The sequence below is a fragment of the Nicotiana sylvestris genome, chromosome 7 (genome assembly GCF_000393655.2).
Source record: "Nicotiana sylvestris chromosome 7, ASM39365v2, whole genome shotgun sequence".
Classification (NCBI taxonomy): Eukaryota; Viridiplantae; Streptophyta; class Magnoliopsida; order Solanales; family Solanaceae; genus Nicotiana; species Nicotiana sylvestris.
The window spans coordinates 5,243,417-5,269,105 of NC_091063.1; the positions used below are offsets into that span (position 1 = coordinate 5,243,417).

Sequence of the window (25,689 nt, forward strand, 5' to 3'; positions counted from 1 at the left end):
CTACAGCAGCATGCAACAGCGCACAACAACAGCAAGCAATACAGTCACATGGTAGTCCCAGCTACCAAAATTTCCCGAACTACATTGACCTGATTCCTGTTCAGCCCAGGATATGTAGGAAACCTCCGAAGCAAAGGTTCGGTCAAATCTTTTTCAAAAATGCTTCACACGGAGTATTCGGACGGGCAAAAATCGCTCGCTTTATCTTTGCGCGAAAACCCTTCGTGTCTCCGTGCAAAGAGGGGCAGCTGTAAGCACGTGATTTTTGCTTTACGGACATTCGCTCCAAAAGAAAATAAAAATAGTGACAAATGGCTTCGTTGTACAATTGTTCGAGTTTTCATGTGTTGTTAGTCACTTGTGGATCTGTCCATTCTTTTTTTTTTTTTTGCATTTAATCATTAACAAACAAAATACAAAATATATGTATTAGGATGGTTAAACCATAATTCGGTCAGTAAAAGAAAATTCAAAAAATATGTGCACCGTTCGCCCTAGGCTCTTAGCTAACCTACGTAAATATTTTTGTGATAATTGTGTTAAAATGTTGCATTGTTGTTTAATTCCGTTACCTTATTATTTGTTATTTTTATTTTGTTTAAAAGAAAAGAAAAAATAATAAGAAAGAAAACAAAAGCAAAAGAGTAGGGAAAATCGGTTTGGGCCAAGAAATGAAACAAAATAGGCCCAAGACCAGGACACAGATCCAGTCCAAACACAGGCTGCCCGGACACGTCCCAAACGACGTCGTATCAGCGCCTCAATCTGAGCCGTTGATTCATGGCAATCAAACGGTCCAATACAGCCCCTGCTAAGTCGAAACGACGTCGTTTCAGGCAAGTTAATCTGGGCCGTTCATTCCCATTGATCCAACGGATCCAGGCCTTCCTCTAAACCCGTCAACATGACCCGATCCAATCCCCTACCCGGTCATAACCCACTATCATCTCCCGAACGACGTCGTCCCTCCTCAATGGTTAGATCCTGGCCCTTGATCTCAATTGATCCAATGGCCAGGATCTAAACCCTCAATACATATATAAACCTAACCCCCTTACCCCACGCCCCAAGCCACACCCCCCCCTCGGCCACTATTCACCATCTTCCCCAGGCTCCCTTTCCTCTCAAACCCTAGCAGCCTAGGTTTCCCACCATAAGCCTGGCAACCACAGTTCCGATGACCACCAAAATAACACCCCCGATGCACCCGACCATCCTGAACACGAATCCACTAACCACAAGCCTCGAATCACTTCCGTTCGTCTCGAATCTTCGTTTGAAGATTTGAGTCGAACCTGGACCTATGCCAAACCACCCCATCTTCATGCTAGACACTCTCCTGACCTTCCTCGTGACCAAACCAAGCTTGGTTTGGTCCGAATCCACCCACAACTCCCAAAAATCCAGATCTGGAAATCCAGACTTCTGAAGCACATGCACCTGGGGAACCCGGCCAGTTTTGACATAGGTTTGAGGTCTAATAGACCTTAACCAAGGTGTTCTCATGTGAGAACACCCTGATTAAGGTTTGTTCGGCCTCAAAGGTTCGAAGTCGAGTTTGATTTGGGTCTGTTTGGTTTAAACATTTTGGTAAGTTTTCCGTTCTTTTGTTTTATTTCCAAATAAGTTGTCAGCATATCTCTTTGTGTTGTTTGTTATTTTGTTACTTCTTCCAGATTTCTTTCATCTCTGTTAAAGACCCTTTATTTGGTCGATTGTCTTCTGTTTGTTCTGAATACACTCTGTGATAAACATGATCGTCAGTTAGATTAATCGTCAAAGGAACTAATTCATATAGGCCCAGTAATTTAATAAAAGTTGTCTGATACCCTTTAGGTCCCCGAACGTGTTGTTTATATGAGCGACTGATTATTACCTGCTATAATTAGTATAGTCGACTCGATAAATGTCGTCGATTAGTTTTCTATAACTAATGGATCGAAGGAGCTAGGAGTTTCACATAACTAATTAAACTCGGACACTGGCTGGATGACCTAGTAATGTTTGAAATGGTCTGTTGGCATTATAAAAATGACTAAAAGGGTTCAGTCTAGGCAGTCCTGAGTTCGAGTTTTCATCAGTGCAAAAATGCCCTAATGCTGCAATAGGCAGGGGCAGTAATAATCAAGGTTAACGGGGGTATTCTGGGGTGTTTAAAAAGAACAGAAGTAATTAGTTTAAGTGAGCTGACAAAAAGGGTACTAACTTAGGATTAAACTAATACCAATGGGGGAACAAGACACAAGGGTATGGGGGCTCAAAATGAATAAACAAATGAGCCCATAATTCTGGATTAAACAAAACCAGGCGTGGGGAATAAAGGGAGCTGACACCAAGCATGCTGAGCATGGGCTTAAAAGAGTATGGGCATTCTGCCAATTGGCAGGCAGGGCAGCTCAGCTGTAATGGTGCATTTGGCCTATAAATAGGCCATTTGATAACTAAAACAGGGGCTGAAGTTTAAGGGTCTTAGGCTGGACATTTTTGAGTCTGGAGAGAAAGAAAAAAAAAAACAAAAAGAAAATTTCAGAATATTGTAACAAAACACTGTCTGAAAACTGCTTAGGAGTTCAAGTTAGCCAAGCTGTCTTTGCTAATTGTTGTTGGTTATTTGCCGAGCTGTTTGTGATTGTTGAACTGCTGGTGCTGTTATATTGAATACTCTGGTTTTCTGTTGGTTCATCATTCTGTTTCTGGGACTGCTTGTTTGTTGCTCGACCACTTGTGAGCTTCATCATTGTGGCTGGTTGTTGTTGCTGTGTTGTTGGTGTTATCTGCTGTTGCTGTATTCACTGCATATTGCTTAGCTGATCATTCCTTTCTTCTTTGTCCTCCTTACCAGGTACACAATCGATACCACTAATGTAACTGAGAGTTTGAACATAAATGCAAAAGAGAGGACCTGCAGATTGTTTATATACACGTGGACTGTTGTGTTAAATGTCATGTAGTATATAGTAGTTACATTTTTGTTTGGATAATAGAAGTAGCCTACATGCTTAGTGTATCAATGCAGGTTAATGCATGCTAGTCATGTATGTGTGCTGTTAGGTGAAAAAAACATTCCCAGTGTAATAAGTTGTACCTTTAGACTTAGTCTGAGGGTGTAATATATTCTCTAATGTAAGCCAAATAGGAAAACTATCCACTTTAGTTAAAATTCTTTCTCCTTTTGCCAGATTGTCCCATATAAATTGATAAACTCATTTCACAGAACAAAGAATCAGTCCTAGGCCTCAATCTCATGAAGGCCGAGCCCAAATCGAAACAAATCAGTTAGGCCCATATCGAAAAAGGGGGCCTAAGTCTGGCCATCTCGCATGAGCTAGGTTTGGGCCCATAATTTTCGGCTAGTTATCCATAATCGCAGTCACATTTTATTATTCTGTAAAAGCATTTTAAATCCTGTTATAAGTAAACTCGCAATCATGTAATTAATTAGGACTGTCTACCGTTTTCAATTGATAGAGACGAACACGACAAGAAACGTAGTTGCTATAGGATATCCTTTTAAAATAAGAACGAGATGAGCCTCGATGAAAATAAACAAAACACGCAGATGCGGGGCCCTTGTTAAATGTAAATCATTGAAGCATTTAGTTTCCCGGACGGGTTGTTTAGCAAATCTCACAACCTTCCTAAAATGACAACACGTTAGTCTCTTTAGGATACGCTTTAATAAACTTTACCTTCTTAAACTCGGGTGCACATTTATGTGACCCAAATCCAAATCTCGACGGATTCGAAATGCCTCTCTAATCACGGGTACATTGACTGTGACGTGGTTCGAGATGCATGTCCATGACGTTGCAAATTCATTAGAAATAAAGAACGAGGTGAGCCTCGCCAAATAAAAATACAAATTGCGGGGCCCTCAATAAATATTGCTTTAAAAATTGTTTAGGCTTCGGGATGGACCGTTTAGTAAAATTCCACGGTCCTACCCAAAATAAATACGCTAGTCGCTTTAGGCGCGCCTTTAATAATTTAATTTCCTTAAACTCGGGTGCACATTGATGTGACCCAAATCCAAATCTCAACGGAGTCAAAGTGTGTCGACGACCACGGGTACATTGATTGTAACGCGGTTCGAGATACATTTTCACAACGTTGCAATTCTTGATAAAAACAGTAAATGATAAAAGCGGTTAAAAGTTAAATTTTGCACATAAGTTCACACTTGTATAAAATCAGATAATCAAGCCGAATATAACAGTTGAGCGACCGTGCTAGAACCACGGAACTCGGGAATGCCTAACACCTTCTCCCGGGTTAACAGAATTCCTTATCCGGATTTCTGGTACGCAGACCATAATATAGAGTCATTCTTTTCCTCGATTCGGGATTAAAATTGGTGACTTGGGACACCCTAAATCTCCCAAGTGGCGACTCTGAATAATTAAACCAATCCCGTTTCGATTGTCCTTTAATTGGAAAAAACTCCCCTGCGCCCCCGCGGGCGCGTAAAAAGGAGGTGTGACAGCTCTGGCGACTCTGCTGGGGATCTGTAACCCAGAACCACTGGTTCAGGGTTAAGAATTCGAGCTTAAAATAATTGTTATTATTTGGCTTTATTTATTATCCTTTGATTTTCTTTTCCTTCCCCTTGCTTGTTAAATCTTTTGTTTTTGGTGTAGACCTTCGGATCTTTGCGTGGTGAGTCCCTGATTTTTCGATTTGGGAATCCGACCTCGATCGGATCGAGTAGGGTCTCATCGTGTGAGTTCGAATGAAGTTGCTTTGAACTCGCGTATTCGGTTGAGATTGACATCTGATTTGTCGCTTTAGGCGGAATCACCCTTGATTCAAACGAGGTTGAATTCGGATTCGCCATTTTGGGCGAAGTCAGTTTCGTCTTGGCCATTCGAGTGGGATTCACTTCTGACTTGCCAATTTAGGTGAAGTCAATTTTTTCATATGTATTCGAGCGGGTTCGAACTTGGCGTCGCCGTCTAGAGCGAGGTCACTTTCTGACTTTTATTTGCGCGAGTTCGAACTTTTTTCTTTTTGACGATGGTCTTTGGCCGTATGGGTGTTATTTCGAGTTAAGGCCGAAATGTTAACCCGTTGTAATTCGAGCGAGGTCGAATTCTTCTTTTGGCAATGGCCTTTGGCCGTAGGGGTATTATTTCGAGTTAAGGTCGAAATGTTAACCCGTAGTAATTCGAGCGAGGTTGAATTCTTCTTTTGGCGATGTCCTTTGGTCGTATGGGTGTTATTTCGAGTTAAGGTCAAAATGTTAACCCGTTGTAATTCGAGCAAGGTCAAATTCTTATTTTGGCGATGGCCTTTGGCCGTAGGGGTGTTATTTCGAGTTAAGGTCAAAATATTAACCCGTTGTAATTCGAGCGAGGTTGAATTCTTCTTTTAGCGATGGCCCTTTGCCATATGGGTGTTATTTTGAGTTAAGTCGAAATGTTAACCCGTTATAATTTGAGAGAGGTCGAATTCTTCTTTTGGTGATGGCCCTTGGCCGTAGGGGTGTTATTTCGAGTTAAAGTCGAAATGTTAACCCGCTGTAATTCAAGTGATATCGAATTCTTCTTTTGGCGATGGCCTTTGTCCATAGGGGTGTTATTTCGATTTAAGGTCAAAATGTTAACCCCGTTGTAATTCGAGCGTGGTCGAATTCTTCTTTTGGCGATAGCCTTTGGCCGTAGGGGTGTTATTTCGAGTTAAGGTCGAAATGTTAACCCATTGTGATTCGAGCGAGGTCGAATTCTTCTTTTGGCGATGGCCTTTGGCTGTAGGGGTGTTATTTCGAGTTAAATTCGAAATGTTAACCCGTTGTAATTCGAGCGAGGTCGAATTCTTCTTTTGGTAATGGCCTTTGGCCGTAAGAGTGTTATTTCGAGTTAAGGTCAAAATGTTAACCCGTTATAATTCGAGCGAGGTTGAATTTTTCTTTTGGCGATGGTCTTTGGCTATAGGGGTGTTATTTCGAGTTAAGGTCAAAATGTTAACCCGTTGTAATTCGAGTGAGGTCGAATTCTTCTTTTGGCGATGACCTTTGGTCGTAGGGGTATTATTTCGAGTTAAGGTCAAAATGTTAACCCATTATGATTCGAGCGAGGTCGAATTCTTCTTTTGATGAGAGCCTTTGGCCGTAGGGATGTTATTTCGAGTTAAGGTCGAAATGTTAACCCATTGTTTCATTGTCGTAGATTTTGGAGAACTTTTACAAGTTGCCATACTATTTACGCGTGCGTCGGGGTGAGTCCTCGCGTGCTCGGTTTTGTTTTTACTGGAGAATATTGGGTGTCCCTGAGGGAGTCCCAATTTTGCTTAACCTCTGCATTTCCTGGGTGTGTCCTAGTTAGCTTTTGTGTGTTTCCTTGGTGAGTCCCCATTTGCTTAACCTTGCTTTCATTGGAGAATATTATGATAGAGAGTACAAAATGTTGCTCTGTTTCATTCACTGGAGAATGCTATACATGTTCGTTTCGTATATATATTGGAGCAGTTTCCATGTATCTAGCCCCTTCATCGTTCAGCCCAGAGAGGTCATCGGCAGGCGGGGCGATGAATTATACTTTGAACTTCTGGACATCCCCCTCGTCGCCTCGTTAAAAACTTCTCCGAGAACACGATTGGGGCGAAACTCGGGTAATGGAGAGAGAGTACGACTTGAGGGGTATCCTCTTTCAGGAGTTGTGGTATTTGAGGTGGGCAGCGTTTCAATTATTTGGTAGTAGTTTTCCTTCCATTGTTTCTAGTTGGGATGCTTATTTGCTCACTTCCCCGTGCGGTGCTCGTGTTCCTGTTTAAACCAACAACAGAGGGTAAACCAAAATGAATTTTTCCGTACCTCGATCCAACGAGTTGGCGAAAGGAGGCGGCTTTGTAGTGTTGCTTTCTCTGCCTTGTCTTTGAATGGTTGATGGAATGGTGGTTTTAGATTCGGCGACCGTGTTCAGCTTCTTTTTTAGCAGCGTCTTTGCGCGGGTTGGGCTCGCCTCACTTGCTGCAGTGTTGCAATCGAGTCCCGGTCCAATCTCATTCAATTCGTACCCACATCAAGGGAGACATGCCATACTTCGTTCATGGACCATCCGATGTGTGGGGAAATGTAGAAGTAAGGCAGGATATGTCCACCCTTTCAAAAGACTAAGCAACAAGTGTCGTCCTCTCATAAGGGGTGGGAACATGGGTTAATATACAAGATGAATGTGTCAAATGGGGATGTGGTCACACTAGATGACCATGATCCTATTTTGGACGTGCATATGTCGTGCTAAATCCATTGCTACTGGCGAGATGTGGGTTTTACATGGATATTGGTTATAACTTCTACTTTTATATAGCAGCCTGATCTAGATTAGCATGCGAGGTTTATTTACTACTCTTTCGAGTGGGTGGTTACATTTCGCTGATTTTAGATCTGAAGGAAACTAAGAAATTTGGCTAAGAAATTCCCACAGACGGCGCCAAATTGTTTGACCAAAAAAGTATAAAACCCTTTTGTCGAACTAATTACTAGAGATATAGAGTGTAAATCTTAGCCAAACATAATTAATCCTAGATTCGAATATATAAAGTACGAAAATCGAAGAAGAACGTGAATGTATAATATTTCTTGATATAATGACCATACATCAGATGTGAGTGATAAGCTTACATATAAGACAGACTTGCACCACAATCATGGAAGCAAGGGAGGGGAAGAGAAGGAACTGTTGATGAGAGAGAGATTTCCCTTGTTAATTCCTTCCTCATGGCCAGCCAGAATCCCCCCTATCTGGACTCAACTCCCCATATATATCTTAGCAATTTTCTCTTTTATCCAATGGTCTTTGACCGGCGTACTTTCTTATGACTGTACCTTTCGTCGTTCATCGAACACAATGCTTGTTCTATGATATATACTTTCGACAATTTGACCCCGACGATGGCCGAGGTGCTCTTTGCTATCTTGTCCCTCGGGCATGATTATAGTTTGGTCGACCCCTTATCGTTCCTCTTAGGGACGACCACTACAGTCAGATTTTGACCCATACAGTATACGTGAATTTTTTGCCGAATTTTACGAGTGCCGGTGACCTCTTTCGGTATAGCATAGGTCTGCCGCTGGCCACAATACATAGAGCTCACTTGGTGTACAAACAAAGTTCATACTAAAAGTAATTATATGGTGTGAAACTTTTTGTGAAAAATTATGTGTTGGGTGTCACACAATGAATTATTAGACACGTTAAATATTCGTAGTGATACAATAAATTTCCAACTATACAGCTTGACATAAAATTGAGACATAACAGAGTACGAGACATCGATTAATTCAACCATAGTTACCTGTTGACTGTTGAGTTGCTACTTCCCGCTTCAATTGATAAATATGGGTACATTTTATAGTTGAATTTTGATTTGTAAAGACACTTGTTGTTATATTTTCTTGCTGTTTCGAAATTATGTTCGAATTTGCCTCAAGGTGGAATTAAATCAATCGTCAACTATCAAATTGTTTGAACCCAAATTTATATTGTAAAGCAAGCTACATAACGCTAATAGAATATTTTCCTATAAAGGATTGTTTTTCCACAATCGCAAAACCACAAGGATGTCATCAGTTAAACTATTTGGTGAAAAATTTATTTTGCTCACTACAAGTGGCAATACAAATATAAAGGCAGAAACAGACACTGCAGATGAAGGACAAAAAAAAAACCTGAATGTCTTAACTTCGCTTACACACACTCCTCATAGTATATATATACATGTGAAAGTGACAACTGTATTGGGTTTCTAAACTTTAACCTAGCACTTAAAATAGCGTGCTGGGACGAGAATAGCATCGAACACCCTGTTTGTCTTTAACTTGTACTGTGGCACCGGTCAGACATAATCCATCATATTGTAGGAGAACTTTGATAGCAGTTGTGGAACTCCGGCAATTATTGGTCCATAGGTCTGCAGAACAGGGCGTTGAATGAATTAGCTTCTTAACTCTTCAAGTATAACATCAAAATATGGTCATTTAAGGTACAAAAGGCACTAGACAACACTACTCATTAGTAACAGTCCATTGTGGTAAAAGCAAAGCAGATTGAGTCAATCACCATATTACTTTTTTATTCATGAATGTTGCCTAAGGTACAATACCTTGAAATTTTCATGAACTTGGCACAATGGGACAGCAAGAAGCTTAAGGTTCTTCGGTACAATGAATTTGCAACTTTCGTGCAACCTCACTAGAAAGAGTTTTGTGCACTCCTATAAAGAAAGGAAGTCAACCTTACTAAAAGGAGTGTTGTGCACTCCCACAATGGGAAGGACTACGGCTTCAAGAAATACAGCAAATGAGATAAATTTCAGAATGTTATGACCAAGTACCTTCGGCCTTTTTGTATCAGGTGGCATAAACGGGTAAATCAATGTTTCAAAGTCAGGTCTCCACCACATCCCAAGGCATTCACCTACCTACACATCAAATGAAAGATTTAGAAGATGCTTAGCAAAAAAACTTCAAAACGTTATGTCAAACGTTGACAGACCTCCCAGCTGTCATCTTCGCTCATGGATAGCTTACTTGAGAGCTTACGTCTTAGACATTCAATTTCTGTGATAAGTAAACAAGGATAATCCTTCAAGCTCTGTGAAAATTCCAGCTTCAAATTGGACAAAATGAGAGAAGAAATCATCCTACCTGATTCACCAGGCCTAACACGACCACCTGGAAGCTTGAAAATGGAATTTCGTACTTGCAATAATAATACATGTGGATGTTTGAACAACTCGACCTGCAATACAATGTATTGTATATCATCTAATGACCACAAAGAATAGTCCCTTCCATACGCAGTATGTAGTTAGATGGGTAATTGGCATTTTGAATGCCAGAAGAGTACCTAAAGCCTTTTGGCAGCTTAAGTTGTTTTGGATTGAAATCACACCCCTTATTAAGACCATCCATGAGAAGTCACATGAATAAGTATTGAGACCAGTCACTTAACAATCATGCACCAATTATGGAACTTGAACTATTGGGACAGATGTTGGAAACTCCAATCTGTGGTACTGTTTTGATTTTAACTACTGATACAGGAAATTAAATACCATCGCAGACTTAGAGCCTGGAAAGCTGCACAACTGACTGCTGAACTGTCTGGATGACCCTACTTATTCTGCAGTCTATGAATCAACCAGGTTTTAGCTGCAGCATGCTGATGGCTCTACTTATTCAGCACTTTATTTTACCAACCAGGCTTAGTTGCAGTATCAAGTTGTTTAATAAAGGACGGGGACAGAACTTACATCTTAGGTCACTATGTTCCCCTGAAAGAACTTTAGCATGGAGGCTTTTGATTGTGGATATTAAACAAAGCTATAGGGCCGGTACCTATGATCATATAATGAAATAGCAGGAGAACCCTGTTGGAGCTCAATTCCAAAATGAGAACCCAAAAAGTTCAAGTTATCTACTCACTGAGGAGAAAGAAGTAAAGGATCAAGAAATACAACTTTTAAAGCTAAACACCACGTGTTGTTTTGGAAAAGTTTGGTCATTTCTTGATTTGTATGTGTCATCCTTGCACAGGGGCCATGCCAATCTTATCTGCATTGTTCGAAGGTTATCCGATGTTCCCTTCAGCAGTAAACTAGTAACTTTGTCGCAATATTATATAAAATAAAATGGTGTCAACTGTCAACCAGATGCAAAATCAACTTTAAATATATTATTTACATGCACACTGCGATTTTAAGTTTCTACATTAGATAGATGATATCTATTTATTCTAAATTTCTAATCTCTTTAGTTCCAATCGCTGACATACTGATCTATCATGATTTCTTCACTATTCATGATTTTGCTAGCTATATTTATCTTTAATACTTCCATCTTTAGGATAAATCTCCATGGTATTGAGACACACACCTTAACGCCTTAGTGCTTGCACTAAAGTACCGCTTTGACAACCAGCCTTGTCGCACTGAGCTTCAAGGCTTAAGCGTGCCTGAACCAGGCTTTTAAGAACACTGGTGGCTAAATCATGCTTATCATCCCTGCGTTATGAGACTAGAAAGGTTTCAGTATCTGATTTTGTGGCTCTGCAACTGCAACAACTGAAACCTTCAATTATTTCTAAAATGAGGTTTTAACACTTTTTGGGATGGTAAATTAGAAGTCGAGATGCTTTTGTCTTTTTCTTGTGTGGGAACCATTAGGTATCCGAAACTTACTGGTATAACTAATCTGGATTCAGAGTATCTGAAAATCCCGAGTATCTAAAGGTGCTTCATATTCAGGTCCCCGAACCAGATCTCTGATTAGATCATGTTACAGGACGGCTAATGGTTAGATCTTTTCTACTTTCATAACGGATAAGTCCTACATGTCAAGATTTAGGTCATTGAAGATATTTTTTATCCAAATCTCTGAAACTGACACATTTATTGATAAACTTATCTGATATACCTTTACAAAAACTAATTCACAAAAGTTAATTTTTTTTCTTTGAGCAGCATCCTACCCCAACTAAATATGAAGAATTCGTGCAGGCAAAATAACTCCTAGTACTATACTACTAAATCATAAACGATACAACTTGTGTGGTCTTTCCATCGAACAGTTGAAGCACTACCTACTCGTGATTCTGGAAAAGGAAAAGAGAAAAGACAGGAATTAGAAACTAACCAAAAGCACAGCCTGTACACATGTCCTGAGTCCATGAGTATCATAGCTGAAACCAAACGATCAGTAAACAAAACGAAGAAATTAAAATCAAATCCAAAATACACATATACGTACCTCAAACAACATATACATAGAAAGAGAGCAAAATAACCTAAGGATACATATAAGAATACATACTTCAGTTTCATGCGTAGAACGCGATCAGCTAAAGTCTCTTCCTTAAACCGAAGAGCCTCTTTTGAACCAAAATAATAATGATTCAGTGGGTAAATATCCAATACGTTACTGCTGTTAACAGCACCACCACTTGCATAAACACCGCCGTTTTCCTCAGCAGTTGAGAAACTATGATCAACCATTGATGAGACGAAGCACAAGCGAGAGATCAAAAGACAAGTGTAAGTTGTATGAAAAGGAAGCTACGGGAAAGAACAGGTGGTAATTTTCAGACTTACTTATAGAAGAAAAATGTTACGTGGCTGTTCCAGAGAGGGCCGGAGGCTGAAAGCTGAAGTAGCAAAGACTTTTTAGGAATCCATTACTCAAAAGTTATAATAGCACGGGCTAACCAGTTTTCGAATGGGTCATTTAAAAATAGCTAATATTTGTAACGTTATTAAAAAATAGTTATTATTTTGTTGTAATAGGGATCAGTCCAACATAATATACTGGAGATTGGTGCACTTGTGTATGAACTTCTAGCATATTATGCTGGAATTCCAACACGCGAAAAGTTCCAGCATAACATAATGAAGATTGGAACACCCGTGTATAAACTTCTAACATATTATACTAGACCGGTATATTATACTGGAACTCCAGTATATTATGCCGGAGTTCCCAGTATACTTATGCTGGAACTCCATTATAATATGCTAGAGTTCTAGTATACTTATGCTGGAACTCCATTATAATATATTGGAGTTCCAGTATACTTATGCTGGATCTCCAGTATATTATGCTGGAGTATTTTTTGAATTTTGAATAATATTTTTGTTCAGATTTATCTTTACATGAAAAGTGGCTAAATTTTCGATTACTTTTGAAACTGTGGCTATTTTTGAATGACCACATGTAAATATGACTATTTTTGAATTTCCCCCTTACTTAAATGGTCATTCAACTATCCCAAATTATCTGCTAAAGTCACTTTTCTTTCTTTTGTAACAACAAAGTCACTTAACTATGCTCATAAGTCATAGCACTCAGAAGGTCACTCAACTAGATTTTCTAAATTTTGGATTTCCAAATACCTATTTTACCCTCTAAATTATAAATATTTATCTTCTTTTTGTTTTTTTAACTTTTTAATATTATAATCTTTTTCATTTTAATTTATATTATGGGCTTACCTATAGAATAAATAAATTTTATTTATAAATAAAAAAAAGAAAAAAGTATTTAAGCATATATAATACTGGAATAACAAAATAATGAGCATAGTAAAAAATTAATTAGAATAATTTGTTCGTAATAATAATTTTAGTATTAACAACAAAAATTCAATAATTTATTTACACAATTGAGAATGAAAGAAAATAAAGGTTGTAAAACATATATTCCATGCATGTAATATAAAAATAATTATTTAAATAAAGGTATTTTTATAATATACATTATATATTCTTGAAAATTATGCTCAATTATATTATTATTCCGTCATTATATGAGCTACAAACTAATTTTTTATTTTTTATTTTATAAAATAAAATATATTTATTCTATAGATAAGTCCACAATATAGATTAAAAAGAGAAAAAATTATAATAATTAAAAAGTTAAAAAATGGATTAATTAGAGAATAAAATAGGTATTTGACAATCAAAAATTTGGAAAATCTAGTTGAGTGGCCTTCTGAGTGCTATATGCATAGTTAAGTGACTTTGTTGTTACAAATAAAAAAAAGTGACTTTAGCAGATAATTTGGGATAGTTGAGTAATCATTTGAATAATAAACTCGACTTTTTAGATGAGGAAAAATGATGAGGTGGCAGTATAGCCTTCTAGAAAGACAAGAGATTGGAATTTTCATGAGGGTAAGTGCAAAGGTAACTTTGCGACCACCGTTTAAGTTATATTATAGGCGAAATACATAAAACGCCCCTTTAAGTTGCCCCCAACGATTATTTGAACACTTTAACTTGGCATATGACCAGACAGATACTGGTGTGTCTGGTAAACACTCGAATTCAACAAGACTCATGTGTGAGTTACACTAGCTGATGACATGTCAATCTGACAAATTATTGAATGACATGTGTATTTCTTGAATATATTATAGTTTATATTAAAAAATACATGTATTTATTTAATTAAAAAATAAGAAAAAGACTCTCCTTTCTCCCTCCGAGCAAAAAAAAAAAGTTGTATTTCTTCTCCCTTTAACATCATAGACGCTTCCACCATTGTAACACAACCAAAATAACCACAAAAGCTCTAACCTTTAACAATCATTTCTCTCACAAGTTTAATTTCTCCTTCCCAATCATTCCCCCTCTCTCGCAAAGGCAATCACTGCTTTGTCACATTAAAACCCTCTTTGCTTTGCTTTCACTACTGCTCTTATTCTCTTTGATGCCTTTCCTTTCTACAATGGCCTCATAGTTTGCTGCTCTTTGAAGCCCCAACTCAATTATTTGGTTGTATATCAACCCTTACGCCGCCGACTGCCAAAGCCTGCTTCACTCTTTTTTTCCTTCTCAAAACCAAATCAAAAATCGTACCAACCCACTTGATTGATATATTATCACCGTAAAAAACCAACTATCGGATCTAATTGTGGTGAAATTGGAAGGTTTTAGATGAGTTTTTTTTCTCCAGATTTGGGGTCAATAAAGAAAATTAAAGGAAGTGATAATGGTTCTGTGGTGGTGTAACGGTGGAGATATATAATTTTTGCGTTTGTAATTTTGTTTAGTGGTTGACATTGATTGTGGTGGTGATGAAAGTTGTGTCCTTGATTTGCTTTTTTTCTAGCATGGAGGTGGAAGGTGGAGAAGATAGTTTGTGGCAGAGGATGGTGGAGGAAAATCGGAGAAGAAAGAGGTATGAATTAGGCGGAGTCCATATTGATTTTAGGGAGAGAGCAAAAAAAAGATAGCTAATTTTAAAGAGATTCACGCGATCAGATCTGAGTGTAACACACAAATTTTGTCATGGGTTTAAGAGATACAGTTCTTCCAAGTAGAGGTGTCTATTTGATCATATGCCAAGTTAAGTTGCTCAAACGATCGTTGGGGACAACTTAAAGATGCACTTTATATATTTCGCCTATATTATACTCCCTCCGTCTCATATTAATAGTCATGGTTACTAAAAATAATTATCTCAAATTATTTATTATTTTAGAAGTTCAAGATAAAATTGATTATTTTTTTCCTTTTTTACCCTTAATAATAATTGTTCTTGAAGATAGAGATAACACATAAATAGAATAAATATTCAATGAAAAGAGATTATATCTTAAGACATAAATAAGGATAAAATAGTTTAATTCCTTTCCTAATTAATATTTCTTAAAGGGCGTGTAAAAAAGAAACACGACATATAATACAAGACGGAGGGAGTAGTTAAATTTTTTAAATGTTTTCAAGTTTAGTCATTTTATAAATACTTACCGACCTACGTGAGGCTGACATATTATTGGCGCAAGCAAACTTCGGACAATCACACATGAAATTTGACAATCGAGCCTAAAGTTTGGCTTGCCGAGGCTAAACTTCCTATATATGCACATGAAGTTTGGAATTGCCAAGGCCAAACTTTCGACAATCACGCCTATGTTTTTGACCATGTAGAATTGAAGTTTGAACTGCCAATCTTCTTATATGCCATATTTTCAAGCTTTTCCAATAACACTTACTTCATTTAAACTCAATTTTCTTATACAAAATGTAAGACTCACTTTTTCAAGCTTGCAAGGATATTGTATTTGTCAATGTTCCCGAGGTTTTTCAATTACTCAATTTTCATTTTCGAAATTCAAGACCCACTTTCATAGGCAGATTTAGAATTTTTAATACATGAGTATACTATTAAAAAAAGAAGAAAAAAACCGTATTAACTGATTCTTAATCCCTCTTCTTCTTGGTAAATAACCCTACCTTCAACATACATTAGTATACTACCAAAAAAAAAAGGAAAAAACGTATTAAGTGGGACTTGATACCTCTTCTTCTTGGTAAATAACTCAACCTTAAACCAAGTGCACCATTCATCTTTCTTGAAGCATGAGTGTCAACTGCCAACAGTTAATATTATATTAATTTTAAAAAATAAATAAATAAAATATCTAATTTTGCAAAAAAATCATAGGTTCACGTGCCCCATAATTTTCCCTATAAATCCGCCCCTTCCCACTTCTTAAAACTTGAACAATGGTGATTTGCCACTTTATAATTAATGGAGTAGTCATTTTTCTGATTGCCAATTACGATTTAGCTACAATTTTAAAAGTAAATAAACTCAACCATTAAATAACAAATTGGACAAAATACCTCTAAACTAAAAGCGGAAGACCTATTTTCTTCTTCTTACCAGTTTCCATTACTCTTAATTTTCAACCAAAAACCCAACTGCACAGTTATTGACTGAATCTACCACGATAATTGATCCCTCATGACTGAAAGGCATCAATCAAGCTCCACAAAAATCTCTACTTCTGAAAAATTAAATGAAGTCTTTAGCTTATTTGTTTCTCGTTGCACCACGAAAGCCGCATTAATTTAAATTTTCAGGAATTCTGTTAGTATAGAAAGATTTTGATGGCTTTCATTCAATTTATGTTGCTCCTTACTTACTGCTTAAATTTATAGGATTTAATGTGGGACAGCCTACTTATAGCCTATCAATAGGCCAGTCAATATCAGTAGGGGTCCTCTCAAAATATTGTAGAAATATGACACTTCTTAGAGTGCTCTTTTTACCTTTTGATCCCAGCTTGTCCATGAGCAAAATTTCAAGTTCAACATGGTCAATGATATGCAGATCAAAGATTTACGCGATCGTCATGTGCTTGCTTTGCGCACCAGCATAACAGAATTTGAATCTGCTGGCTCCTCTCGGCTTCTTAAACATATCTATTTTGTTGCTTTTTCACTACCAATATTTAGGCATGCAATTGAGTGGAAGATTTGGAGGGTCTGTTACATGACTCCATGGAGGAGGAGGGCAACTTTGAAGGTTCAGTGAATCAAATTGTTTTGGATTGTCCACAGAATCAAACTCCATGGAAAAATGCTGGAGTTTGAACTATGGCTGTTCAAAACTCCATTAAAATTCTAACTCCAGCACACACTGCTACATTTCAAACTCCATGAAAAAAATCCGGGAAGTTGATCTATAACATTTCCTTTACCGTGCTTGGCATCACCCATTGAACACCAAAAAGGTTCAGGATCACCTTCCACAAAGTCAAGGATACAGGGCAATGCAACAAAAGATTATCAACTTCTTCCCCCGAACTTTTACACATATAGCACCAACTAACAAGTGTAATTCCCCTCTTTCGCAGATTCTCAGCAGTCAAAATCACTCCCCTCGCTGCTAGCCATGCAAAAAAGCACACTTTCGTGGGCGCTTTAGGAATCCATATCGAATTGCAACATAATATTAAAATAGCTAGAATTCCTATACCTTCATCTTCCGTGCCATCAGATTCAAGAACTCTGGAAAATCAATAGTACCATTCTGATCAGCATCAACTTTGTTGATCATATCCCGTAGTTCAGCTTCAGTGGGATTTTGACCGAGTGATCTTATCACTGTTCCCAACTCGTTGGTAGTAATGGAGCCTATAGAAGCAAACTGCAGATCACATCTAGAGCTTTTGATTTTGCTCATGGCGTATAGGTTAAGTAGTGCCCATTTATTGAGCAAAATAATCACCAGAACTTCAGAAAGACGTTCATTACTAACAGAATTGTTAATTTTACATCAAGATGAAACAACAATCCCCACATAAAGGAAATTTGTTTTCTTGGAATGCAATGATAACACAGACAACCAACTGCAGAAAGGTAATGCGTACACCGAAATATATACTTTAAACAGAGAGATCAAGAATCGAGATTAACTCAACAAGTGGCCTCTATTAATCCATTCCCATATACAAAGAGTCGTGCATCTATGTGCACTAAGTTTGAAAACAAGCAGCCTGTCAAAGAACAGAGAAAAATAGAACTCAATTATTCAACCACCAAAAGTTAAATATCTAACAGGCCTTCACAATTATCTAACTAGAACAATTAGCTATTTTCTTCAGCAATCTGGTAATATCATCAACTACAATTATTTAAAGAGTATAAATAAAAAGGAACCACCATCTTTGGCCATCGTCTAAGTGCTCATGGATCTCAGTTCCTCCAACTGTGCTTTTATTTGATCTTGAACAAGCTCTAATCTCCTCGAATAAACTTCCAATTCTAGCATTTGTTGCTTCCTCCATTTCTCGTCAGCCATCATATCAGAGTTCATTGCACCGCTGCTGCCAAATCCTAAAGGGATTGGACTCAATGCCATTCCAAACCCAAAACTTCTCGATCCACTCAAATTAGTCACATTGTTTAACAACTCCTTGAAAATGGGTGATAAACAGCTCCTCACTGTTTCCTCGATCAAACTAGGTATTGAAGCAGCAGCTGATGCTGCTACTGCAGCTGTGGTCGTGGGAGGGGCCGTGGCCTGAGGGGCTGCCATTGGAAAGGGAGTGAACCCTGGTGCAGGTGCAGGTGCGGGTGCGGGAGAGGACATATTTGTCCCTCCACCAGATGGAGATGGCAGATAGTAGTGTTGAATAAAACCGTGTTTTTCTTCAACTTTAACTGCTCCTCCTCTAGACCTTTTCCTCGACCTAGGAGTTTTAATGTCAATTCCGTTATGGCTGTGGTCAACGAAATTAGCGTTAAGGTTAAGGTGAGAATCCTCATCGTCAAATCCGCCATCTTCTGGTGGTGGTGGTGCTGCAGAACCGCCGCCGCGGACGACAATGGGGACCGCATTGCTCCAGATTTTTCGAGAGATTTCGAAAGTAGCTTGATCATGAGAGCTTTTAAAGACAAAGTCTTTACCAGATGCCATTTTGCTCATTACATTCCGATATTTCTTCTTCAACCTCCTCAGCTTCTCTACTAGCTGATTTTTGTTGAAATCCAGCTGTAACTTGCTTTTGATCTGGTCATAAAACGCAGTCGTATCATGATGATGCGACGACGAATTTATTCCACCTCGCTGTGTCGTGTATTCCAGAAACCCTTGTAACAATTCAATCTCATCTTCATCCGTCCACAGCCGTTGAAAAAGCTTACGAGAGTCATCGATAGCTGACGGCTTTTTTTCTTCCACAATCGTAGCGGCAGTCGGAGGCGGAGTAACGGCGGCGAATTCGTTGATCCGCTGCGCAGGGACACCAACAACGGCTATAGTAACCGTTTGTTGATCAACAGGAGCAGGAGTAGGAGCAGGAAGAGAGGAAGTGGAATCCTCATCGTCATCATCATCGACGTCGACGTCATCATCTTCTTCGTCAACAACGTCATCATCGAGATCGTCATCGTTGTAGACTTGGTTGTTGTGTTGATCTTCTACGGAAGCCATTAGAGAAGCTTGAAAGGGGTGGGTGGGGTGGGGTAGGGAAAGTGGGGTGGGTAGGGGTTAGAGAGGCGATTAGGGTTCGGGTGAGGGCTAAGGTCAAGATGTAAAGCGGTTAGGCCGAAAGTAAAGGGAGTCACGAGCGGGGAGAGGTTTCGTGTAAGACTGGGTTGGGTTGAACGGTTCACCAGCTCGGGGATGTGGTGCGCACGTGGTCTGTTACCTTGTTTCTCTCACGTGTTCCTCACGTGACTCGCGTTTCAGCTTTCAAGCCACTATTTTACTCAAGTAAATAAAAATTGTAAAATTTACTCTTTATCTTGTGTTTACATTATTAATTATAACTTTCAATGATGAAAAATAATATATTACATTTGGTGCAGGATCACAAGGAATCAATTAAAGAATTCAAGTAGCAATATCAGTCAGGAATAAATCAAGGAAATAATCTATTTACGGGGCTCTAATGTGGCGCAAGGAAAAGAATCAATGATTAGCAATCAAAAAGGAAGAAGTAGCGGAGATCTGAAAGAAGAATCAATCAGTGATTGACGGAAACCATTGCTGGAAGGTCCCAAATCAAAGGGAAACGAGACCGCAAAATGATACACTGAAAACCAATGAAGCCAAAAATCAAGGGATCTAGCGGATATGCCTCAAGTAACAAAAATATATGCCTAGCAGATGGAAAGCTCGCCAAGACCATAAATCTAGGAAGATCAACGAAAACTTGACATAAATCTAGGAAGATCAACTCCCTTGAGTTTGCAATCTCTCAAGATTCACGTCATGAAGGCCTCATGGAATGTATATATACATGCTCCGAACTTGAAGAAAGACATACTTTGAACGAACTATTTTCACTCCTTTTGTTCTACTCCAAACAAGCATTATTGTTCTTAAAGATCTGTTGTGTAATTAGTGAGAGAAGAAAAAGAGATAAATACTGGTGAGGCATTGTATCAAGAAGAGAAAAGATATATCGAAATTAAGTTGTTGGTGTAAAGCTACATCAACCATCATGTACTCAAGAAACTTCGATCACTCAAAGAGGTAATTGAGTATATATTAATGGATTGATATTATTATTGGCTAGCTTTGGAGCTTTGTTCATCGATTCGAGTCTTCGGAAGAACGTGGGATGTCGATTATGGATCTTCGGAGCGAGGCGAGTCTCCTTTCTAACCTTGTAAGAGGGAATTGTCCCCATAGGTGAAATAATTGGTTATGTGCTCCAATTTGTAGGGGGTACGTACGCACGAGGTGACGAGAGTCCGTGCGTAGCTACTATATATATGTAAGTCCGGGTAGTCTAGGACCCAAAAGAATGCTATACTTGGAATATCTGTAACCTTGTTGGCAGTTGAATTGCTTAAATATTATCGAAATGGTAAATGAATTTCTAAAAGGATTAAACTTCATTTTCTTTAATAGTTAAAAGATAATTGGCTTTTATTTGGATAAATGTTCCCCGATAAATTCTTAATTGACTGTTTGAGCATGTATTTCTATGTGTACCTGCGTCGCATGTATGCTTCGCGAGTAGGGTGTTTGTTTATTTTATGTTGACCGCGTCGCATGGAGGATTCACGAGCGGGGTAGTAGATGCGTCTATGGTTCGCGCCGTTTGACCCTCGGCAGTGCACATTTTACATTTTTGTTGGATCGGGCCGTACGACCTCGGCATGATTTGTGCATGCTTGTATTGCTTGCCTTGAAACTTATTGAAGTTGTTATTGCCTCTTCCCGACTTAAGAATATTTGTATAAATGATGAAAAGGAATTTGGAAATTTCCTCTTAAAGAAAGAACTGTTTACTTGCTTCAACCCATCGAATTACAATCATGTTTATAAAAATCTACGATTTAATATATTATTGATATAACATTATTGGGCCACTAGTAAATGTTGAAGTCGACCTCTCATCTCTACTTCTTCGAGATTAGACGGGATACTCATTGGGTACATATTTTTTTTGTACTCATACTACACTTCTGCGCATTTTTGTTGCACATGCACACGCATCTCTAGTGGCCTAGTGAGCGTAGCAGCATGGTTGATACGGAGACTTAGGTGAGCTGCATTTCCCGAGACAACCCACAGCCAGCAAGTCTCTTTCAGATTACTGTATTTATTTTCTGTCCAATATTGTATTTTGGACGGTTGTTGTATTACATTATTTCTTAGAAATTGCTCATGCACTTGTGACACCGGGTTCTGACATGTCTATGGGTTTATTCAGAAATTTTAAAAGTTGTTAAATGTTTCATTATTTATTCAGAGGAATTTACTATGTATTGTTTAAACTTATAAAAGAAGTGATTTCGGAAGTATTTAAAATGAGAATTTAATTAAGTATTTTGGTTGGCTTGCCTGACAGCGTTGTCCAGCGCCATCACAACCCTTAGTGAATTTTGGGTCGTGACAACATGGTATCAGAGCACTAGGTTCTCTTAGGTCTCACGAGTCATGAGAAATTTAGTAGAGTCTTACAGATCGGTACGGAGACGTCTATACTTATCTTCGGGAGGCTACAGGGCTGTTAGGAGTACTTCCCTTCTTGATTCCTCATTGTGCGATTTGATTCCTTGAGGCTTATGCCCTTGTTTCCTTCCTACTCAATCTTATGCGACGCGAACCACTTGTTATAAATTGAGAATTGAAGAATTGTAATGGTTCTACAGATGTGGTGCGGCATGTTTCTCCCGGTATAGTGAGTTGGGCTATTGTCCTCGCCTTGCGGAAGGATTTTTCTATCGTTTCGGCTCGATAGTGATGCCTCTAAGAGCTTAGAGGCTATGCACAGGTTGCTATGATGCTCATGATTGGTTATCACACAGTAATTACTTAATGGTAGGATACTTGCCTATGTGTTGGGCGGCGAATGATTTGAAAGGAAGTCTACTCAATGCAAGATTCAGAGATCTGATATTTCATTTCCGGCGGAGGAAAATCAATTGGCCTATGAATGTCCATATTTAGGGTGATGGAGTAACGAGACTTGGTATTTTTGAGCATGGCGGAATTTTCATCTGCGATGTAGTATCGTTGTCCTTGATTGTATGTGTTAAGTTCATCGGTGTTATGGTCTTCTGCAATTCGCCTTTGGGGTAAGATATTATGAAATAATATGGGAGAAACGGTTGTCAGAGATCGCGGGGTACGGTGGTTCAGGATTGAATCGGTGTTTCTAATGTTGATGGCTCGAGAATGATTTTCTTCGAAAAGGTTTAAGGTTAGTAGCAATTGGGTGTTCAAGTACTATGAAGATAGATTTTAATAAGGCAACAACCGAGCATCAAAGAATGAGGAAGGACATGTGGGAAGTGTTAGGCGGTGGTTAAAATTTCTAGAAGGTCAGTTATAAGAAGCGAAGGTCGAGTAGTTGATTAAAGGAGTGAGTTCCGCCAAAGTGGGAGAGTGACGGAGTTGCATATGGGTTTTGTGATAGGATGACAACACAACTTAAGGAAAAGTTTTGAATGATCTGGAGGTTTTATCGATCGATGATTGGGTCTACGGATTTAATTTGAAGCATGGGCTATTATGTGACAAGAGAATTGATATAATGGAAAAGAGCTTTTTGAAATGAAGAAGGATACAACGTAACTTGAATTGGAAGGATGTTGCCACACATTTAATTGATGTCCACGAGGGGTGAATGGACTTATGCAGCTAGAGAGTGAGCCCGGACTCAGGATGGGTTATTGATGTCGTAGTGATTGTACCCCGTGCAGCGGCATTGGAAGATGTCAGGAAGTGATTTCCACAGGTGGGTTATTCCCCGTGAGCAGGTTAGCGGTCGCGTAGTTGGCGAAGCTTCTGCCAAGAATTCTATTGGTTATACCGTAAAGAGATCGGTTGTGCAAATGCGTTGATGATTCAGAGTATAAAAAGGGGGGTTTTACAGAAAGATTCCGAGAACATTTACGATCGATTGCGCATGGTTATGTCAATAAGAGATAAGGAATCCTGGTGAATTTCAGAGTTATGTAATAGTGGCTTCAAGCTAAGTGGGAGAGTCCCACCGCCTACGATTGGGTTGTATGGTTATTTACTTGTGAGGTTTCGGGTTATCGGCGTATTGGTAAGTTATTTCAGTTACGGGAAAAGAGCATAAGTGATAATTTGAGCAAGATTGTTAAAGGTGTGCTATGATTGGCCTTATTGGCTCATGCTCAGACTCGGGGAAGGATTCAGGATTTATGCCTTGTATATATGCAGGTTTCAAGGGAAGTGATTCTGTCGGGTGCTCCGTTGAGAGGGTATTTATGTGCTAGAAGATTCATGAAGCTGATTATATTCGGGACCCAGTCAGAGTGGGTGGCTTTCAACAATGGTCCTAGTGAATTCAAAAGTTAAAGTGGGGCGCCTAATGATTTTGAGCCTACAAGTACGGTTAAGAATCAAGCTTTTGTAGCAGCTTATGAAGAGGCCCAGAATGTTCTATGATGTTTTGACTTGCGGTGTAGCATTTGGGAGGTATGAAATGTTTGTGGGATTTGAGACAACATGGTTTCGTGATTCAAGGTCATTCGAGATGAGTGCGGATGGAGTGTGTTATGTGTGGAATGAAGTTATAACTATTTTTAAGGCGATCAAAGATAAATTGGAAGAAGATAGATTGATTAGCCATAGTGAATTGGCATATTGGTGGCAGTGATCAGTTCCTGCAGTGGGACCAATTTATGCGAGTGATTTGTGATGGTATGTGCGAAGCCGGTCGGCCACCGTAATTGATGTTATTGAGAAAGTATTCTACTGTTATGGCCTATCATGTGTAGGCGGATCTCGGAAGGGCTATGGTGGCTTAGACCACTACTTGGAGATTTGCCTATTCCACGGTTATGAGAATTCACATGTGTGTTGCTATGGTTCTCCTGAAGTGATTTAAGTGAAAAGTTTTTATATGATGAAGTGTTGATCTGTTAGCGGTTCCGGAGTTATGATGAAAGTCATGTCCTATCGTATATTGGCATGATGGGTGCAATGAGTGGTATGGAATTCGAAGTGAGGATCAAGGTTGCACTTAGGTATTGGCAAGGATGTCACGGGCTCGGATGAGCAAGAAGGGAGTTTCAATGTTTAAAGTAAGTTGGATTGTCCTCAGTGTCACCTAAGATTGATGCTTTGTGAAAAAGGCTTTACATCCTGGTTAAGTATTCTTGATCGCTTTTCAACGTTAGTACGGTCGATGGTTTGGATGTACAGACATGTTATCTGTTACGGAAGGTTGTAGGAGCGTACCCTACGGGAAGGTTGCATAAGTGTGACATGTAGTCACTTGATTGATTGAAGAGTTAAACCAAGTATGAAGATTGTAGTGATGTCATTAAATTATGAATTGATGCCTGGAGGGCACTCGGTTTATTGGGTTGTGGATTGTGGAGGATTACTCTGGTCATGATGGTAGTTCTCGGGTGTTATGAGGAAAAAAAGGGAGTTATTATGGACCTTTGAAAGGTTATTAGACTAGTTTAGTATGATCAGATTCAGCTTGAGGTCCGTGGATGGATCTAAATGTGAATATGGGCTCTATATCAGGCCAGATGTGTTCATTTCAGCAATGCACTCCTTATGGAAGAGTAGTCGGGGTACTATTTCGTCGTCAGCTATTTTATGTAATGATATATTGCACCGTATGAGTTGCGAGACGGCTTGGTGAATTTCTTATGTGTTGAGGTTCTACGTAGAGATAATGTTATATGAGAAAGATGGATCTCGAGATTCAGATCGTATGTCGCACCTCAGTTGTGCTTGAGTTTTGTAGCCTATGGTGCTATATGTCTCCCCAGGGATGGTATTATGCACTTAGTGTGCTTGTGACCGATATTCGGTATTTTGTTGTAATGAGCAATCTAGCTCGGTGTGTAACTCTTTTGTGAATTTTATGTGTGGATCGGGTGGCCATGGGTATGTTGTTTGGATCGGGTTGCGCGCCACAATAGTGTGATGTTGAGTACAGTTCTCCCTATCTGTTTTTATGTGTTTTGTTTCCTATTTTTTCTGAGGAAAGCTCATATTAGTTGTGTGTCGCGTCACATGTATGATTCATGAGAGGGGTGTCTATTTAGTTATGTTGACCGCGTCGCATGCATGATTCGCGAGCGGGGTAATTGGATTTCCTTTCCAGAGTTCATTTTACTTTTGTATCGCATTAGAATTGGTAGCCTATTGGCCCATTGTGGCATCATATGAGACTTTTGGTCATGTCTGGGTGGCTTATTTCCTGAGCAGTTCGTACTGGGTGAGACGAGATCATTGGATTTAGGATCGGTGCAATATGATTATATGAAGTATATTAAGGAGCTAATACCATTATTCGTTTCAGAATGAGGTGATGGTTCTTGTCAGAAGTATAGGCCCATTGATTTGTCAATTCGGTAGTTGGTTATGAATTTCTACACATCTTTTCCATCGTGGCAGTATTGTAAGAGTTAGAGCAAGACCTATGTATGTCATGAGATGCA

The 25,689-nt window shown here is 38.9% G+C and overlaps 2 protein-coding genes and 1 non-coding gene across 4 annotated transcripts; all 3 read right to left on the minus strand.

The window, feature by feature from the left end:
• Window positions 1–8,560: 8,560 nt before the first annotated feature.
• LOC104233723 (pre-mRNA cleavage factor Im 25 kDa subunit 1) lies at window positions 8,561–12,113 on the minus strand. 2 transcript variants are annotated; one of them, XM_009787160.2, is made up of 7 exons: window positions 11,810–12,067; window positions 11,633–11,678; window positions 9,644–9,737; window positions 9,492–9,556; window positions 9,331–9,417; window positions 9,100–9,210; window positions 8,561–8,907 (listed from the first exon to the last, which is right to left on the minus strand). In XM_009787160.2, exons 1-7 carry the CDS (start codon window positions 11,989–11,991, stop codon window positions 8,833–8,835), a joined length of 660 nt encoding a protein of 219 aa, XP_009785462.1. In that variant the 5' UTR covers window positions 11,992–12,067; the 3' UTR covers window positions 8,561–8,832. The 2 variants fall into 2 exon arrangements, with proteins under 2 accessions (XP_009785462.1, XP_009785463.1); XM_009787161.2 differs by lacking the exon at window positions 9,100–9,210 and having other exon boundaries at window positions 11,810–12,113.
• Window positions 10,489–10,596, minus strand: LOC138874301 (U6 spliceosomal RNA). The gene has a single exon (XR_011401341.1). It is a non-coding gene; the product is annotated as a U6 spliceosomal RNA (small nuclear RNA).
• A 5,588-nt stretch (window positions 12,114–17,701) lies between the features above and the next one.
• On the minus strand, window positions 17,702–19,396 carry LOC104233721 (probable transcription factor At3g04930). Its single transcript, XM_009787159.2, has one exon. The coding sequence runs from the start codon at window positions 19,223–19,225 to the stop codon at window positions 17,969–17,971; it is 1,257 nt and encodes a 418-aa protein (XP_009785461.1). The 5' UTR covers window positions 19,226–19,396; the 3' UTR covers window positions 17,702–17,968.
• Between the last annotated feature and the right edge of the window lie 6,293 nt (window positions 19,397–25,689).